An 18,861-nucleotide genomic window follows, 5' to 3' on the forward strand; every position below is an offset into this window, starting at 1 on the left:
AGGACATCAGGGGAACATGCCATTTCTTGCTCTACATCAGGAAATTAACCTGATGTTATCAATTTAGTGAGCCAAGGCGATGACTTGCAGAATGTCAAGATAGTCAAGCTCCCTGTGGACCATACTACAACAGAAGGCAACAGAATTAACATAGCCCTGGAGCAAGACAAGGAATATATTCTATTGCTTCTGTGTAGAGGTGACCTGTGTTTGATCTTTCCTATTCAGGAAGAAGAATGCTCTCATTAGATCAAAATCCACAAAACAGATGTCAGAGACTGTATTGATTAGTTGCAGCACAGGCACCAGGTCTGATGAGCTATCGCTTGCTTCATATTACAGTGGCCCTTGAATAGAGATATAATGGGGAGCACCATCGTGCATCCTTTAAGTGTTTGACGATTAATCTAACACTACTTCTGGGATGTGGTATTGCGTCTGATTTAGCATCTGAGCCAAGGCTGGAAGCAGTTTCAAGAAATTTCATTTATTTTTTCCAAACCGTAATGGCCCTGACTCCACAACAAAGTGGAGAATTATGTGAGAATTATGCCATTTCTAAATATATCTTTCACAATTACAAATGCAGAGACAGGAAATAAATACAGAGTAGGTCCATGAACCCACTGGACTGACTGAAAACAGACACAGGTTGCAATTTCATTTATTGCAAGGTCTCCTCCATATGCCTCCACTGTAACTGGAGGATCATGAAGTTGTTTTGAGTCCCCAGGTATCAGTGTCAATTCAGACCCTGTATCTTATAGACCTGGAACAGTCTGCATATTTCCCAATGCACCATTACCCTACCAAATGGTGGGCAGTTCTTTGAAAATATTGGGGGAATGCTTACTCTGTATTCTTGTAGTAATTTTTCAAGGTCCCTCCTCAAGGCAATGTGATCCCTCAAGCAACATAGGTCCAGAAACTTCATGAACACCCACGATTTTCCACTGTGGCAGAGGATTTGATCATCTGCTCTTTTGTGCTCAATTTAAAAAAATATTTTATTTATTTATTTTAGAGAGGGGAAGGAAGGGAGAAAGAGCGGGAGAGAAACATCAATGTATAGTCTCCTCCCACACACCGCCTACTGGGAACCTGGCCTGCAACCCAGGCTTATGCTGTAGACTGGAAATCGAACTGGCGACCCTTTGGTTCACAGGTCAGCACTCAATCCACTGGGCCACACCAGCCAGGGCAGTGCTCAATTTTTTTCTATTAAACAGGTTGAGTAACATCCTAATTAGCTGGCCAGCTGTCTCACCCCTGGATACAATGACCTACTAACCACTGCCATAGATCTGTGCCGACCAAGCCTCTGACTGTCACTCCAGCCTTCTTGCCCACTGTGGTAGTCACATCCACTTCATCTTAGAAAGCTGAGTGCAGGCCTGGCTCCTACCGTTCCAAAATGGCATCATCTCTGGTGATATTACAGAGCCTAGTTCTTTCACAGCACCTCCCACTATCAGCCTGCTCCCCCCCCAAATTTGCTGAGCTTTTCAAAAATGCCAGTAGTCCACCTACTAGTCCTTCTATATTGCCTTAGAGAATGTTCTGTGATCTGTCCTGGTCATCATAGTCCAGTGGTGAGTTTCAGGGCTTAACATATAAAGTCCATTGTAACATCTACACTTCCCGAAACTTTTGGCACATTTTTCAGGACTCTGCCAAAAAGTTCTGACATCTCCATTTCATTTTCTGTAGGCCATCATCATATCCAAGATTCAGGGAACCATCTCAACCATTAAGATTAGCTCTTTGCCGGAAGAGCGTGGGTAAGTATCACCATGTCAATAAATTGCGCCCTATCCAACCTCGTATTTCATCTTGTTCATACCTATCCAATGCCCTTGAGTTTTACTCTCACTTATGTTCCCCTGCTTCCTGCTGAAATGAATTGTTGATGTTCTATAATACTTTTGACATGCAAACTATTTTATTCCAGAATTTCTTCTCTTAGGCTGTGCTGACCCTGATTATCAGCTTGGATATAATAAGGGGTAATGATGGGTGGTCTGAAGAAAACAAACATCATCTTATACCTGTCTCAGGTGTGTTTTCATGGGGTCTTCATGGCAGGTGAAGTTATTCTCCTCTGACAAGGAGAATAGGCCTGCTTCTGGTACCCTGGATGTTCAAGATTCACAGACTCTTCTAACAAGAACCCCCATCCAGGTCTCAGTGGCCCACTCTCTTTCATTCATAGCCTTGACCTTCATACAGAGGAAACACTGAGGCTGTATATTCAGCTCTGTCACCATTGCAGTTTGATCTTGGGCCCAATTTTCAGCAAATCTGTTCTGCTGCTTCAGGAGGTGAGAATGTACTTCAAAATTGTCATAAGGTCTCTAGCTTTGAGGTTGTACCTTGGGTTGTCAGTAGGCCACCATGAGGCTATCTTTTTTTTTAAGGTTTTAAATGGTGTTAAAAGAAGACAGCTCACTCCATAACCCAAATAATGATCATTGTCTGGACACTGCATATTCCAATGACTTACCTGTTACTTGAACATAATCTAAGCACTTAATTAAGCACAGGCAAAAGCCTTAGTAACTGTACTGCCATTGCTTGCTAAGGATTACCTCTACCCGACTCTTGGCTCCAAATGTTGTAGCCCATTTGCTATGTTGAACAGTGTTCTCCTAAAATTTGTGTCTACTTGGAAACTTGGAAGGTACACTTCATTTAGAAATAGAATTTTTGCAGATATAATTAGTTGTTAATAGGAAGTCATACTGTATTAGAGTGGGACTCTAAATCCAGTGACTGGTGTCCTTGTAAGTGGACCATGTGAAGGGACACAGAGGCACTCCGAGAACATCATGTAATGACAGAAGTAGTGACTAGACTAGAGTGATGAAGCGACAAGCCCCAAACAACCAAGGATTGCAGGCAGCCACCAGGAGCTAGGAGAGAGGCATGGGACAAACTCTCTCTTAGAGTCTCCAGAAGGAACCACTCCTACAACCTTGATTTCAGGCTCCTGTCCTCCTGAACTATGAGAGAATAAAGACCTGTTATTTTAAGCTACCCAGTTTCTGGCATTTTGTTATTGCAGCCCTAGGAACTGGATACCTTCAAGTTCCCTACAAAACAGCATCTGAAGCAGAGGTCTTAATGCTAGTCCTGTGTCAGACAGTACCATCTCAGTGAGAGGAAGTGGGGGTTGGTGGAGTGAATCGGGAAAGGGAGGATGCCCCATGTGAAGATGTGGTACCTAGCTGGTGGTCATTAGCTACAGAACCACTGAAAAAAAATGCATGAACAGTGTCTCAGTTCTGTGTACCGAGGAGAGAAAGGAAGAATAATATATATAGATGGTCACATTTCCCACTGATTAAAATCCTATGGACTATGAACTCTCCACCACTTACAGATTGCACATGGTCAGCATTGGGTTTTCTCAGTGGGACATCTGGAGCCATGCAAGACATGCAATTGCTATCAGATGTCAGGCAAGAAGACAAAGGAGGAAAAATGCCTTAATTCCTTCCTTCCTTGACCTCTAATCTCCTGCTAGTGCCTTTCATTGTGTAGACCCAGCCAGAGCCCGCTGAACTGGGGGCCTGGGAAAGGCAGCAGCCTCCAGAGTCCTTTGATCAAAAACAAGGAAGGGTGAGAAATGAATCTGCAAGCCAGTGGGCCAGGGACAAGCCCAGCAGGCCTGGTGGCATTGGAAAAGGACACGGCAGTGATTTCCAAGAATATGCCTTGGCTGCTGCTGAGACAGCCTCATGTTGCAGCTGCTGTACTGGCTTTACTCATTGGGCAGAGGGGCCACTGCACAGAGGGATCCTCTGGGCCCATGTTTTTCCCAAAACTACCCTATGTAAGTTACTTAAAGAAGTCCCACTTATATAAGAGTGATGTGGACAGGGAGCAGGGGAGGTGGGGGCTCTGAAACCCCCAAATTAAACAACAATAAATAGTTATGTTTGCTACTGGGCGAATAGAAAACACGAAAGTAAGTGCCTATTGTTCAGACTTCACTAGATCACTTGCATTAGTAAAGAGATGTGGGCTTGGCTATTGCCATAAGTACGAAGTCTCAGTCCTGTGGCGCCTCGTTAGGTTTTCTGGGGAGAGGTGGACTGAGGCTTGGCAGATTACACAGGTGAAGAAACCACACCACAACAGTCAAGAAATGCCTGGAAGGCTACGGGAATGTGAATGATACCAGTTCTATCAACTCCGTATCAGAAATGAGTATTCCTTGACAGGAACTCAGCAAGATGGAGCTTTGGAATTGGATGGGCCCCTGACCATTGATGTGAGCTGACAAAATTTTCTCAAGTCCCTCTCCTGCCCATTTCCGTTTTTGGAAGAGTCTCACCACCACATTACTCCCAAGTTAAATTGGACCAGTTAGTGTTTTTGGTCAAAACAGAGGTCATCTGCTAATTTTCCCATCTTTTCTGCTGCAGAACAAATCCATAATACGGCCTTGCCTTCTGTCACTGTAACTTAGTTTTTAAGATGTAGTTGTAAAGTAACTACTGTGTAGTCCCTTTCAGTCTTGTGTTTGCCAGTGCCTTATGAAAGAAGAAGACGGAAATCTAGAGCTCTGTTCATGCAGTTGCTTGACATAATTTTGCTGAGTGTTGACTGCGTGCTTAGTTCTGAGGAAAAAGCAAGAGGTATGACAGAGACTTTCCCAACACAAGGAGCCTCCTCATTTCCCAGTGGGAATATGTAAGTTTGGAAAAGTAATTATGAATGGATGAACCTGGGCTGGGAGTCAGAAAAGGAAAGGGAATTCTGAAGACTGAGGAGGTATGACATTGGCCCATAGAAAGGCTGCGAGTCAGGAAAAAGTACAGCTCCTCTGAAGAGATAGAAGCTCAGCCTGACCCAGGCTGGTGTGGCTCAGGTGGTTGGAGTATTGTTCCATGCACTGGAAGGTTGCGGTTTGATTCCAGGTCAGGGCACATACCTAGGTTGTGGGTTCAGTCCCCAGTCAGGGAATGTATGGGAGGCAAATGATTGATGTTCCTTTCTCACATCGATGATTTTTTTCTCCTTCTCCCTTCCTTTTTCTCTAAAAGCAATAAATGTATCTTCTGATGAGAATTAAAACAACAGCAACAACAACAAAAAAACTCAGCCTGGTCAGGGCGCATTGCTATTAGAAAGAAAGAATCTGAAGGTCAATGAGGCAATCAATTATTTGTTTCTATGTTGTGGTTAAGAAGCACTCTATTTTAAACCATTATCTTATTAATAAAAGTAGATACTTGAGTACGGTGCAAGAAGGTGGTCTAGCTTCATTTTTTTCACATGTATCTTAATTTTCCCCAATACCATTTATTGAATAGACTGTCTTTCCCCTTTGTATGTTCTTGTCTCCTCTGCCAAACATAATAGACTATAAAGGCATACATTTATTTCTGGGCTCTCTATTCTGTTCCACTGATCTGTAGTCTGTCTTTATGCCATTACCATGATATTGATTTCTATGCTCTTATAGCGTAGTTTGATATCAGGTAGTATGGTTCCTCCAATGTTGTTCTTCTTTGTCAATATTGTTGTGGCTATTTGGGATCTTTTGTGGTTCCACATGAATTTTTAAGATATTTGTTCGAGTTCTGTGTATATGCCACTAATATCTTGACTGAAATTGCATTGATTAGAGATCACTGGGTAGTACAGACATTTTAATAATGTTAATTCTTCCTATCTGTCAACATGGTATCTACTTCCACTAATTTGCATCTTCTTCAATAACTTTCTTTCACGATATACATGAATGAATTCAAAATGTTATTAAAAACTTAAATGTTAGACTCAAAACCATAAAAATACTAGAAGAAAACATAGGCAGTAAGATCTTAAACAGTTATCGTAGCAATATTTTTTTCTGGTATGTTGCCTTGATTAAGGGATACAAAAGGAAAAAAAAACAAATGGGACTATATCAAACTAAAAAGTTGCTGTACAACAGAGGAAACCATCAACAAAAGCAAAGACAATCCACCAAATGGGAGAACTTATTTGTCAATGATACATCTGATAAGGGGTTAATATCCAAAATTCATTAAAGAAAACTTACAAAATGTAACCCCGAAAGTCAAACAATCCAATTATGAAAATGGACAAAGGATCTGGATAGACATTTCTCCAAAGAGGACACACGGATGGCCAATAAACATATGAAAAGATGCTCAACATCACTAATCATCAGAGAAATGCAAATTAAAACCATAATGAGATATCCCCTCATACGGGTCAGAATGACTATCAACAATAAATAAACAAACGACAGGTGCTGGCGAGAATAGGGGAAAAATGGGAAGCCTCGTGCACTGTTGGTGGGAATGCAGGCTGATGCAGCCACTGTGCAAGGCAGTAAGGCACTACCTCAACAAATTACAAATAGAACTGCCTTATGACCCAGTAATCTCACTTCTGGGAATATATCTGAATAAACCAGAAACATTTAATGTGAAAGAATATATGCACATCTATGTTCATTGTGCATAATTTACAATCACCAAGATTGGAAGCAGCTCAAGTGCCCATCAGATGAGTGGATAAAAAAGCTGTGGTACATTTACAAATAGAATACTACTTGGCTGACAGCATAGTTGGACCTGGAGAACATTATGCTGAGTGGAACAATCCATTCAGAGAAAGATAAGTACCGTATAATTTTACTCATATGTGGAATCTAATTAACAAAATTAAACAAAATAGCAATAGGCTCTTAGATAGAGAATAGTCTGACTGTTGTCATAAGGGAGGGGTGTTGCGGGGCTGGATGAAAAAGGTAAAGGGATTAGGGGAAAAGAATGCTCACAGACAGAGACCACAGTGTGGTGATTAGCAGAGGGGGTCATGGGGGATGCAGAAGAGGGTCAGGCGGGGTGAATGAGAATGGAAGAAGACTTGATGATGTTGCCCCAATCAATTCAATTAAAAAAAAAAATCAGTACTTGAAAGTCTGAAATTCAATTAGATGTACCTTTATTGAGCAAGACATGGTTTCTATCCTCAGGTAACTCATAATCTAACAGAAAAGTTCAGACATATTTTCAAATTATTACAATACAAGTCAGTGTGGGCCTCCAGGGAGGGGCACAGTGCACTGGGGTAGGAGTGCGAGATTGGTGCTGGTGCTGCACTTACCTTGTCAACAAATGTTTAACACGTACCTTCCCTTCGCTTACAAGGAAGGAGGAAGACAAGGAATCCAGTCTTCTTGGGGAGCCAGACACATTTATAAATAATTAGAATCTAGGAGTGTAAAGATAGAACTATACACAGGCCCTAATAGGATAATAATAATAGGTATAATTTATTGACCACTCATTAAACACTTTGTGAACATTTTCTCATTTGTTTGTCACAATAACTTTACAAGGTAGGTATTGTTATCCTTATTTTTGAGAGGAGAAAATCAGCACTCAGAGACATTACATAAACTGGAGAGGATCCAAAGTTTAAAATTTGAAAATATTGAATTCAAATCCAATTCTTACTGTCCACAGGCCGCAGGCTCTTGACCACCACAGCACACTGCTTCTCAGTAACTGCTGGGTACTCACAGCAGGGGGTCTCCTTGGAGCCGTGCCAGAGCTAAGGAATGACTCCTTGAGCTGAGTTCAGGGGTTAGGAGGTGTTGGGGAGACACATGAAAGTTCAGGTGGGTGGTCCAGTGAAGGAAGCATTCGAAGGGCCCAGCGGGCAGGAGACTGTGCAATGTCAGGGAATCAGGATCGTTCTAGGTTGTTCTAGATGGGCAGGGAGGCAGGACTGGAGGAGGACTAAGATCATGGAGGACGTGGCATGTGTGTTCAAAAATGGAACTGGATGATGGCAGTCAGGAAGGAGCCGTAAACAGAGAACTGCCAGGCCTGGGTTTACATTTGAGAGGGATTACAGTGGCAGCTGTATGGGGGATGGTGGTGAGGAAAGCGGAAGTGGGAGATCCATTAGAAATTGGAGTGCTTCCGGTAAGGGAGGGTGCGGGTTTGAGCCAAGCCAGTAGCAGAACGAATGGGAAGCTTGAGAAAAATGCAGGTGGTAAGTTAGTAGGCTTTCCTGTGGCTGTGGGGAGTCAGCACAGGGAGAAATTAGCTTGACTCTGTGGTTCTCATTGTGGGAGACAGTAGATGGGGTGGGGGGGGCATCATCAAGGAGAAAGCAGGTCCCTGGTTAGACGAGGAGCTCAGCTTTAGTCATGCTGGGTCGGCAGTGCTACTGGGACCTCAGGTGAAGAGGTCCAGCAGGAAGTTGGGAATCTGAGTCAAAGCCCATGGCAGTTGTGTGGATGGAGAAAGAGATTTGGGAACCATCAGCCCACGGGTGTAGTTGAAGTGAGGACAAAAGAAGAGATTCCCCAAGCAAAGAGGATGAAGTGAGCTGAGTGAGGGAATGAGGGGTGGTCATGGGAGAGGCGGGGAGGGAAGGCCTAGAGGGGAGGGGCAAATGGGGCAGGGAATGATGGTGTTGGATAGAGCATGTGATGAGGTTGTTGGAGAGAGGAGAAATGCACACTTCAGGCTGTGCAAATAATAGGAACAAAAAGGGGGAAAAGCAAGAATGTTGTCAAAGAATGTAATAGTTCAATTTGGCTGGATAGTAATAATTTGGAGGCAGTTATTTGGTGATATTGGGTCAGGGTGATATTGCTCAGGGCCTTGAAGCTGGGAAGAATGATGCTGGAAACTGTTTATTTTCAAAGCATGTCGAGTGGATTAAAGGGAGGAGTTACATGTACAATGAATATCATCCAGCCCTAGAAAGGAAGGAAATTCGGACATACCTACAACATGAACGCAGCTTGAAGACAACATTCTAAGTCTCAAAAGGGCAAATGCAGTATGATTCTACTTACACGAGGTACCCAGAGTCATCCAATTCAGGGAGACAGGAAGTGAAATGGTGGTTTCCAGGGCTGGGGGAGGGGGAAAAGGGGTTATTATGTCAGTTTTGGTTTTGCAAGATGAGAAGAGTTTTGGAGATGGATACTGATGACAGCTGTGTAACAATGCGAATATTCTTAAAGCCGCTTAAAAATGATTAAGATGGGACTTCAGTGGGGAGGAGGGAGGGAAGAATGGGGGGGGGAGGTACAGGGAAGAAGCATAATTAGTAGGCATAAAATCGATGGGGAGAAATAAAAAGTGGTATAGGAAACAGGACTCAAAGAACTGATACGTACAACCCATGGACACGAACTAATGTGCCGGGCAATGCTGGAGGATTGGGGAGTATGGGGGGGGGGCGGAATTGGGAAAACTGTAATAGCATAATCAATAAAAATACTTAAAATGATTAAGATGGTAAGTTTTATATTACGTATGTTTTCTCACAATTAAAATTCTAAAAAGAAAAAAGAGAGAAAGAAGGAAAGAATGATAAGAAGTAAGGCTTCTTTTCAGAGACTATTTGTAATGGTCCAGGTCACTGCTACTGGGGCTCGAACTGGGAAGGTGGCAGTGGAACTGTGGTGGAGCCCCAGGTAAAGGCTGCCTGTGCCACCCGAGATGGCCAAATGCCAGCGATGTCATAGGACCCAGCTGAACAGAAGGGCAAGAAGAGACAAACCCTTTAATGAAGTCCAAGAAAATGTACATTCTTACCATTTAAGTTAAAATTCAAAATATATCTTGGGGGCACTTGCTTTTAAACTAATTACCCAAAGAGCAAGCAACTTTCCATTTTCAATCATCTCTGGTCCATTTGAGAAATTATTTTTTATTAGTCTCCACTTTGTCCATTGTGAAGCTGAGTTGCCAAAATTGCCTTCAGTACAAAATAGCCCTCAGTCTTCTGTGTCTCAAAGGGGGAATGTTTCCATTTCCTTATTTTATTCTGAAGACTTTCAAAAAGTTCGGGCCAGGCCCCATGCCGCCCCCATTACTCATTTCATCGTTTCAGCTCTAGTTCTCGCGTTTGGCAGACCTCAGATGCCAAGTTTCTGCCTCGGCCCTGATCAGACAGCCAGTGACCCGTCTCTGAGTTGAGGTTCTTTAACCTTTCAACAGAGTAATAGAATAAAAACATCGGGCTCCATCATCACTTATACAATAGGCTAGGATTGGGAAAAAGTCACAAACTCAAACTTTGCTCTATATCAGACTCATCCCAAAAGATTATTTTAAAAAAGGAGAAAATTCTCTCTTTTTTAAAAAACAGAGATTCTGATTCAGCACTTCTTGGGTGAGGTACAGAAATGTTTTTACAAAAATTGGGATAACTGCCCTACAGGTGGTCCCTGCACTATTTTTTGAGGACTTGACAAGCTAAATCAGGGTTGATTTTTTCCCCTAAAACAAATTACAGCCATCCTAATAATATAGTCAGTTTAAGTTGGCATTTCCTCTAGCATTCTGAGTACATGTCAGTTTATAATATTTCTGAAGGACATTTTTTCTAAACTTTGGAGGAAATAGTGAGCAAAATAAAGTCCTATAAAGTTTGCCACAGGTTTTCTGCTCTTTGGGGACAAGAGTCATTGCCCCTGCGTCCCATGGCCGTGTTCCTGTTTTCTCCGGCTCCCTAAATGTTGGAGTGGGAGGGGAAGAGGACAGGCTCTGGGAGGGCACTGGGAATGCTAAAGGCGCCCAGGATAATAGCAGAAATGGGGTGGAGAGGAGTGTCTTGAGCTAGATAGTGAAATCCCCAGAGAAAGCTGGGAATTGGGCAATTTTCAGAGTTGAGGAAGGGTGGGGACCCCTGTAAAACAGGAGCAATGTCGGAGGTAGGTCACGGAACAGCAGCCTGGATGCATCAGTGGGAACCAGTTTGCACCCCCCGGCCACTGCAGTTCCGAGGGCCTGGGAGAATGCTCTTCTCTGCTGGAGGGGATGGGGAGACACGCAGTTGCCAGGGGACCAAGTGGCTAGGACAGAAGGATGCCAAAGAAAGGTACTGGATTTCTCCCAACATCTTTGTTGTTGGTCAAGAGAGATTTCCTCAAACAATGAGATATTGTTTGGTGATTCCACTGGGTATAAGACCAAAAGACAAGCTGCATTCTGAGTGAAGATAAGAAAACCCAGGAGGTGACAACTTCAAGGATTGCACAACAGAAATACATTTAAAGAAAATGTTCAGGAATCACTTTTCCTTAGGAAACTTGGTGGATAAAAGAACACATACTGCAGAGCAGGAGTTGAAAGGTGGGACACTTGGGGGCCAGCCAGGTAAGGTCAGTGAGTGATGACGGCCAGGTGAGGGTGCAAGCAGCAAGAGGCCTCTGGCTTCTCTAAATGAGCTGACTTCCAATCTGCCCAACTATTCTCAAGTGAGCACATAAGATTCAGGGTATCAGAAGTTTCCCGTAATTGATAAAACAGTTCCAATTTTAAGATATTGTCAACTAGCTCAAATAGTAAATAAAATGCACTGAAGGCCAAACCAGGTATGACTGTGGCCAGATCCGACCCTTAGGTGCCGTGTGTGGTCGCAGCTTTGGAGCCAGAGAGACCTTGCCCGGAAGTTGACTCTGGGGCCTGCCATTCACCCTCTCTGACCTCAGTCTTCTCATGCATCAAGTGATGGGTGGAACAATACCTTTCATTTTTTTCAAATAAGGATTACACATACTCTTCATGTCATTAAGTGAATATTTTGCCTGTGTCTGGTACTTAGTAAGTGCTCAGTAAATGGCCTTCATATTAATCAGAATCATGCATTTTTAAAACTTTACCTCCCAAATCTGAAACAAATACACCATCTTAGAAATGTGAAAGATTAACATGTGCACAGTTATTATACTTTAGGTGAAAGTGTGAGTACTAGTGTAGAAAAAGCATGTGGTTTATTTACATCACTCCCTCCATTGAGCTGCCTTAGTGCCTTCTCTCTAGACCCACTGATTCTGTAGATGCCTGAAAGTCATAAAGAGAAGTGCACATACTATGGGCAGGAATGTACATACTATACTATGTGCAGGAATGCACACACTAAAAGAAGCTGTAGAGGAATCTTCAGCAAAAACATTTATTTTTTGAGTATAGGTGTTCTGAGTGTAGGTAAAAGAAAGTCAAAGGAAATATGTAAGTGGATAGTATTCTGAGAGTTGGTGGTCATACTTGCTGCTTGTATTCATTCTGTCCCCTTACCTAATTGTCAGCTGTGACTCTTATGGCAAGTTACTTAACCAAACTCTGCTTCAGATTCCTGTATTATATATTGGTGTTGGGGGGGGGGTTGTATACAAAACACTGGACTGTTGAATGTTTGGTTACGACTATGATAATGAATATTATAAAGGGTATGGTTGAGATGGAGAAAGTATGGCTCTACAGGTAGGGCTAAACTCAGCCCTGGTCTAAGGTTATCAGGCAGTTGAGTGACTATTAAAAGCCTTTGGTCAACCATTCTTCAAATACTGGAGCATGCTGAGGATGTTAGTCACAGGCAGAGTTTCTGCTTTGCCATATTCCATGAAGGCCTAGAGACTAAGGGGCTCTCAGAGGCCAAAGGAGAACTGACCTTAGGAAGATGTTTACTGCATCCCCAGCTTACTAATTCCGAGTTAAGCCAATGTAGCAAGTTATCTTTTCAAAGGGAGCGCTAATACTCCAAGTTCTCTGCATCTGTGCATATATTCCTTCATTTAAACACTATATATTTTAGAAGATAACAACTTTAAAAAAATCCTCACCCAAGAATACTTTCATTGATCTTAGAGAGAGAGAAGAAAAAGGTGGGGGAGATAGAGAGATAGAGATAGAGATAGAGATAGAGATAGAGAGAGAGAGAGGTGAGAACATTGATCAGTTACCTCCTGTATGAGCCCCAATTGGGGAACGAGCTTGCAACCTAGGTATGTGCCCTGACTAGGGATCAAACTTGCAACCTTTTGGTGCACAGAACAACACTCCAATCAACTGAGCCACCTGGCCAGGGCTAGAAGACAACATCTTTTTGAAGAATAATGACTCATGAATAAAGTGTAAGAGTCTTTTTCTCTCTTTCTAATTATAACTGGTGTCCAAGTACGCCTTGAATTGCTAGATAATATTTTATGGACTGTGAAGGCAGAGAATTAGCAAGTGGCCTCATAGTGCCATTGACTTAATGAGTAATTGAAATACATTTGAGAAAATCAGAAAGCTGGGTGTCCTGTACATACATTTTCATGAAATTTATGGCCATTTCTGGTCACAATCACATCGATAGTGCATATCTATAGGTAGTTCACCAGGTTAAGTAAGTATGGTTTTGGATTTAATTACCAACTGATTACTCTAATAGTAATTCCAGACCCAGGAAAAACAGAGCTAAGGGGCCTGCTCAGGGTTTTACTGCTCCCTATAAAAACAAATAAAATCCTTGGGGTTCAATCAAAGGATTTATAATTATACCTACAGCATGATAATGTTAACATGGAAACATTGGACATCCGGAGGATGAGTCTAGATTTGGTCACTTGCCTTTGGGAATGGAAATCCATGAAACCGTGACTGTCCAAAGGCACAGTGATGCTCACACCTGCAATCTGTACACAAGCAGGGTTGGCAACCGTGACCATGAACTGGTGTGCAAAGCAGAATCATTCTGGAGAGACACATGGGATGGGTATTTAAAATTATAAGGAATCCAGGATGATGGCTGACTTCTTTAGCCCTAACATGTAAAGAAGTCATTTAAAAGGAAGAGTAGGTACATAAAAAATGTGATCTCCCTGGTAAAACCACACATGGTCTCTGGACCCCACAAGCACACAGGGTGTTAGCTGGCATCAGAGTTTGTTCAGGAAAAGAACAGCTGAAGCACCACCTGCGACTGTGCAGGCGCGGCGGGAAGGGTCTGCCAGGGAGTGCACGGAGCAAAAGGCACCCAGCAGCTCTGACCAGCTCTGTGATCGTTTCCTTCCTCTCGCCCCCCTTTTCTACCACCAGCGCCACACGGGCCCCCTTTTATCCTCTCAAGTGCATGAGAAATGTTAATAAGAGAGACAGGTCCCTTGTTTCCATTTTTCCCCATGTTTATGAAAAGAAAGTTTTTTTTCTTTGTTCGTTAGATGATTTAGGAATAACTTTGAGACAACGGCCTCTATCCTTTATAGCAGATCCTATCTAAAACTAGTTTGTACAGTGTATGAATAAATTTTTAGGTTTTTAGCATATTTTCTATTATCTTTTTCTCTCCATAAAAAGATACTTTTAACATCCCTCCGTTACTAGGGTTACACTCTACTTGGTATAGCAAAATTTAAATTATACAACTTAGATTCCTCTGGAGTATAACTCCTTAAAAATGGAGGGCACAGCTTGAATATAGTCCAGAGTCAAGAGTAAATGGAGTGGAAAACTAGCAAAAGTTTGGTTCAGAAGGTTTAATACTTAGGAGCTGGCAGCCCATTGCCTCTACCAGGGGCTTCCAACCTTTTGGCATCTCTGGGCCACAGTGGAAGAAGAAACGTCTTGGGCCACACCTTGTGACAATGACCACAGAAAGCAATGTCATATGTCTTAAGGAAATTTATGATTTTGTGTCGGACTGCATTTATAGCCATGCTGGGACATAATGTGGCCTGCGGGCCTCAGGTTGGACACCCCTGCCGCTCACTCAATGGGAGACACAGATGGGTTAGGTGTTGTACAGAGTGAAGCAGCTCATGAGTACTCGGCCATGATATAGAAATCAAAATGAAATAAGTATGACTGTAACTGTCTTCATCTATTACTCTTCAGATATTAATGCCTACTTTTCTTTGACAGACATTATTGAATATTTGCTGACCAAAAATGATAGTTTAGAAAAAGAAACATGTTTAAGAAATGCACTTAAATGAGATTTGAGTGACATGTGGTTTGCTTTACTCATGGGAACAGCTGACCAATGATATGAATTTCCCATTCAAATGTGTCTTCTACTTTAGGGCTCGTTGGAAAAAAATTTCTAAAATGCATGACAATATCTCGAGGAGGTGACACATGGTCTTATTTTCTGAAGGCTTAGATTTAATATCTGAATGCAATAGTATTTGACATTGTTAAGCACATAATATTTAAACTTAAAAAGAAAACACCCTCATTTGTTTATGCACAAACCCATTAAAATGTTTCTAAGGGCTCCTGCTACGTTCATTCTCTAGAACAGAACCTATCAGTAAAGTGGCATATTAGTTTTCAAGAAGTCATTCCCAAGCTGAATAATTGGACTGAAAACAAAAGCTATTCTTAGAGTAACTTTCACATATAAAGTTTTGCACACGATGCTTCGACTCAAACAATATTCTTCTACAACTTGTGATGATGATTCGTCCTGAAACAATCCCCTATCTCTGCCCAATTACAGCAGAATTAGGAGCACATATCTGATGAGGCTTAAACCTCTCAACGGCCTGCTTCAGATGCAAAGATCTTTGATCTTAGCATGTTGTGCCTTTTTATTGGCTGTTGAATATAAAAACCCATAACCTCATCTGGTTTTCCTGCTACATTCTCACACTGTAAATCACATAATGCCTTCCAACCTAAAGTAAAATGCCTAGGTTCAAAATAGCATTTCAAAATTGATTTATCATTGCAGCTGATAGAAAGATTTCCAGGGTGTAAAAAAACTATCCAGTGTTTGATTAATGTGCCACAGACTGCTAAAAATAAATCTGTGCACTTTATGAAACAAATTCCAGAATGTAGACATTCACTCGCACTATTTTAGAGCCCTTTCCTTATCATTGTGAGAGGCTGTTGAAGCTAATGTAGCAGCTGGCTAGGTTATTGCTTCTATAATATAACCCATAATACAAAAGCAGCTCTTTTGCAAACATTTTAGAGCAACTCAAGTTGTTTACATGTCTCTGTTAGGTAATTTTCCTATAACTTTGTGCCAGTTGGTGTCATACTATTTGGTAAAAACCTTCATTAAGTCAAGACAACTGAATTTAGTTAAATTTCTCTCATGCAGAGAATTATAGAAAAATTACAGTCAGCTGATTCAAGGCCATCATCATGAAGTAAATACAGTGTTTTAGAAAATGAATGCAAACTACAAAAATGGAGTTGTATAATTAAACATCAAGTAGTCCAAGTAATAAAAGTCATAGATTAACTGTCTCTCAGTTCTCGTGAGATCCTTTAAATACTGTCTCACGACCTGAGCATTGGTTCTTTCATCGGAGGAGTGCCTGTCCTTAAAGTTCGGAAATTTCAGCTCTTTCGGAGCACCGATCAGCTGTAAAAAGTAATTAGCATCTTCTTCCAAAGTTTCAAATTTCCCAACAAAATCATAGTTGATCAAACACGGGTAGCAGAGTTTGCTGACCTTCTCCCAGTGAATGTCCATGCCTACTGGACGGTGCGAATCCAGCAAATAGTGGACAAACTCTTTGAATTTGACTCCAGATCCATTGTTTAGTGCTTTTTCACAGGCATTTGGCCGGTATTTCTTTATGATTGCTTTCCCAAATACTGGGTGGTAATAACTATTGGGGTGTTCAAATTTGTCCCTGAATGCCGACACTAATCTCTCCATGGGGTCACGAACAAACACAGCTTTGGTGTAGGTATTCAAACGGGTGTGTATCCCTTTTAAGTCAAAGCTGTCCAGCTTTTTCAAATGCTTCCCGTAGTGAACAGCATCATGGGAGATGTTGTATGCTGAGGGAGCCAGTCCATTCAGCACCATCAGAATCCTTTTCCAGTTGGAACAGCCAGCCTTTGGGACTTCACAGTATAAGATTTTGTGTTTATCTTCTACGTAGATCCTGGATACCATGTGAAAAAGATGTGATTGAGGATGACTCACTCCGCCATATTTCTTGCAAAACTCCTGAAGGAAAGACCTGCGCTTCTCTTGGGTTGCATCAGTCCTTGTCCATTTGTTGTCTTTGACTAAACTTTTGTTTAAAGGGCGAACATCCAATGGCCAATTCATTTCTCTGAACTTCTTGGAAAGGGTCTTAGCTCCTTGATGTTTTTCAATCAGTTTAATCTTTGGTGATTCTGTGGTCTTACCCAGATGTGGACCCTCTCCTTGTGAGTGACTGGTCTCTGTTAAGACCCTAGTAGATCTCTCAGAATGAAGAAGATTTTTCTGTTTTTCCTCGGACACTGCAGGCATGTGGAACTTGAAATTCTGTTAAAATAGAGGGAAAATGTTGAAAGCACACTTACAAATATGGGTATATTGATAAGAGTGTTAACATATTTATTTTAAAATACTATCAGGGAGAGCACATTTCATGTAAGCTTCTAGAACAATTCAGCAAAGTGTGCCAAATACGTGTTTTGTAGTAAGCTTCTTCACAGAAAGCATAATTAAAAAATGGTATCCCTGCATCATTTTGAATCAAAGCTTTACATTGTACTTTATATATATTTGGATTACTTATATGTTATTATTCACTTAATCCTAATGGGGTACCTTATACTTACAGATTTCCCCATGTTAAATTATCTGAATGTTATTGGGATAAAACATAGTTTATTGATTTGAATCTACTGGGTTGGCCAAAAAGTCCACTTAGTTTTTTCTGTAAAATTAAGGACACATTTTTCATTTTCACCAATAACTTTACTAATTTGGTTATTTTGAATATGTTGACTATCTCCTGCCATTGGCTTCTAGTGTGTAGAGGCCAGGGGTGCTGCTAAACATCTAATGTATAAGATAACCCCACAGCAAGGAATTATTTGGCCAAAATGTAAGTAGTACTAAGAAACTTCACAAAGCACTTTTGTCATGTTCAATCAGTCTCAGCACCTTCTCCATACACTGCACAAATCCTTTGTTTTTTGCATTTTAGTTGTGTTTTTACCTTTCTTTTTTTTTTAAATTTTATTTATTTATTTTTAGAGAGAAAGGGAAGGAGAGAAGGAGAGAAATATCAATGTATGGTTGCTTCTGGTGTGTCCCCTGCTGGGAACTGGCCTGCAACCCAGGCATGTGCCCTGACTGGGAATCAAACCGCGATCCTGTGGTTCGCAGGCTCGCGCTCAATCCACTGAGCTATACCAGCCAGGGCTGTTTTTACCTTTCTTGAAATAATAAAGCATAATACACAAAAATGTTGCAGATTTTTCTTCCACCTTCAATATTAAAATAGCTGCACAGAAATTTAATAATTTTGATAAGTTTTTTAAAAATGCATGCTGATATGACCGCTGTCACAATATAATCTAACAAAATTGTTTTGAATGGAGTTAAAGACAACGAAGTGCTACTACAGTCATCATACAGTAAAAAATTAGATGTACCTTTTGGCCACCCCAATATGTTCATAGTAAGTTCATTATTGTTTTTGTACTATCTTTGCATCTACAGTTATCAATGACATAATCTTCCAAAATGCCAAAAAAGGAAGAAGAAAAAGAAAAAGTTATTTACAAGATGGAAATGAAGGGAACTTGAATATTTATCTTAGCTTTGCCTGTAATGCAATAGAAGGTAGTTCAATCATTCTGTAGGTCAATGATCTTGAGCTGTAAGGAGTGTTACTTTCCAGCACTGATTTATTTAGGCCACCTGAATGTAGATACAAAATATATCTGTACTTGGATGGAAATTTCTGTTGTTGTGTTTGGGGCATTCTGTAATAAGAGTTTAAGGTCATAAATTAAACATTAAAATTGTAGTAAGGCTAATTATAAAATCCTGATAACCACTTTAGTTTGTAAAGTACTTGCACAAAGTATTTTTCTTTCCTTTGGAAAAAGTTTCGCTTTTTATACATTCATTCATCACAACTTAGAAACTATAGTCATGCTATCATACAATTTCATTTATGTATGAGACCTCCCCTCAAGTGCAGGATGACTAAGGAATTCAAAAAGGTCTACTTGATGTCCTTCTATGTGAAATTGTATCAGATGTAGAATCAGAAATGAGTGCTCCTGTCAGTGGGACGAGTTGGCCCACCTACCCTCCACTCTTCATCTGACTACCTCCTTC

The 18,861-nt window shown here is 41.2% G+C and overlaps 1 protein-coding gene and 1 long non-coding RNA gene across 3 annotated transcripts in view; one reads left to right on the forward strand and one right to left on the reverse strand.

The window, feature by feature from the left end:
* Nucleotides 1–18,861, forward strand: part of LOC118977410 (uncharacterized) — a 144,058-nt gene that overhangs the window by 24,842 nt on the left and 100,355 nt on the right. Inside the window, exon 3 of one of the 2 annotated variants that reach the window (XR_005064529.1) lies at nucleotides 16,673–16,823. The exons of the other annotated variant lie outside the window; for it this stretch is intronic. This is a non-coding gene — a long non-coding RNA (uncharacterized LOC118977410). Of the gene's footprint in view, nucleotides 1–16,672; nucleotides 16,824–18,861 lie in introns of those variants that run through there. 2 annotated transcript variants of the gene reach the window in all.
* Nucleotides 15,104–18,861, reverse strand: part of CHST9 (carbohydrate sulfotransferase 9) — a 237,209-nt gene continuing 233,451 nt past the window's right edge. The window contains exon 6 of the mRNA XM_037032310.1: nucleotides 15,104–17,046. Within this exon, the coding sequence (XP_036888205.1) occupies nucleotides 15,958–17,046 (1,089 nt within the window). The 3' untranslated portion in view covers nucleotides 15,104–15,957. The remainder of the gene's footprint in view (nucleotides 17,047–18,861) is intronic.

This window comes from Sturnira hondurensis, unplaced genomic scaffold (genome assembly GCF_014824575.4).
Source record: "Sturnira hondurensis isolate 20B ecotype Veracruz unplaced genomic scaffold, ASM1482457v3 Scaffold0001872, whole genome shotgun sequence".
Lineage (NCBI taxonomy): Eukaryota > Metazoa > Chordata > Mammalia > Chiroptera > Phyllostomidae > Sturnira > Sturnira hondurensis.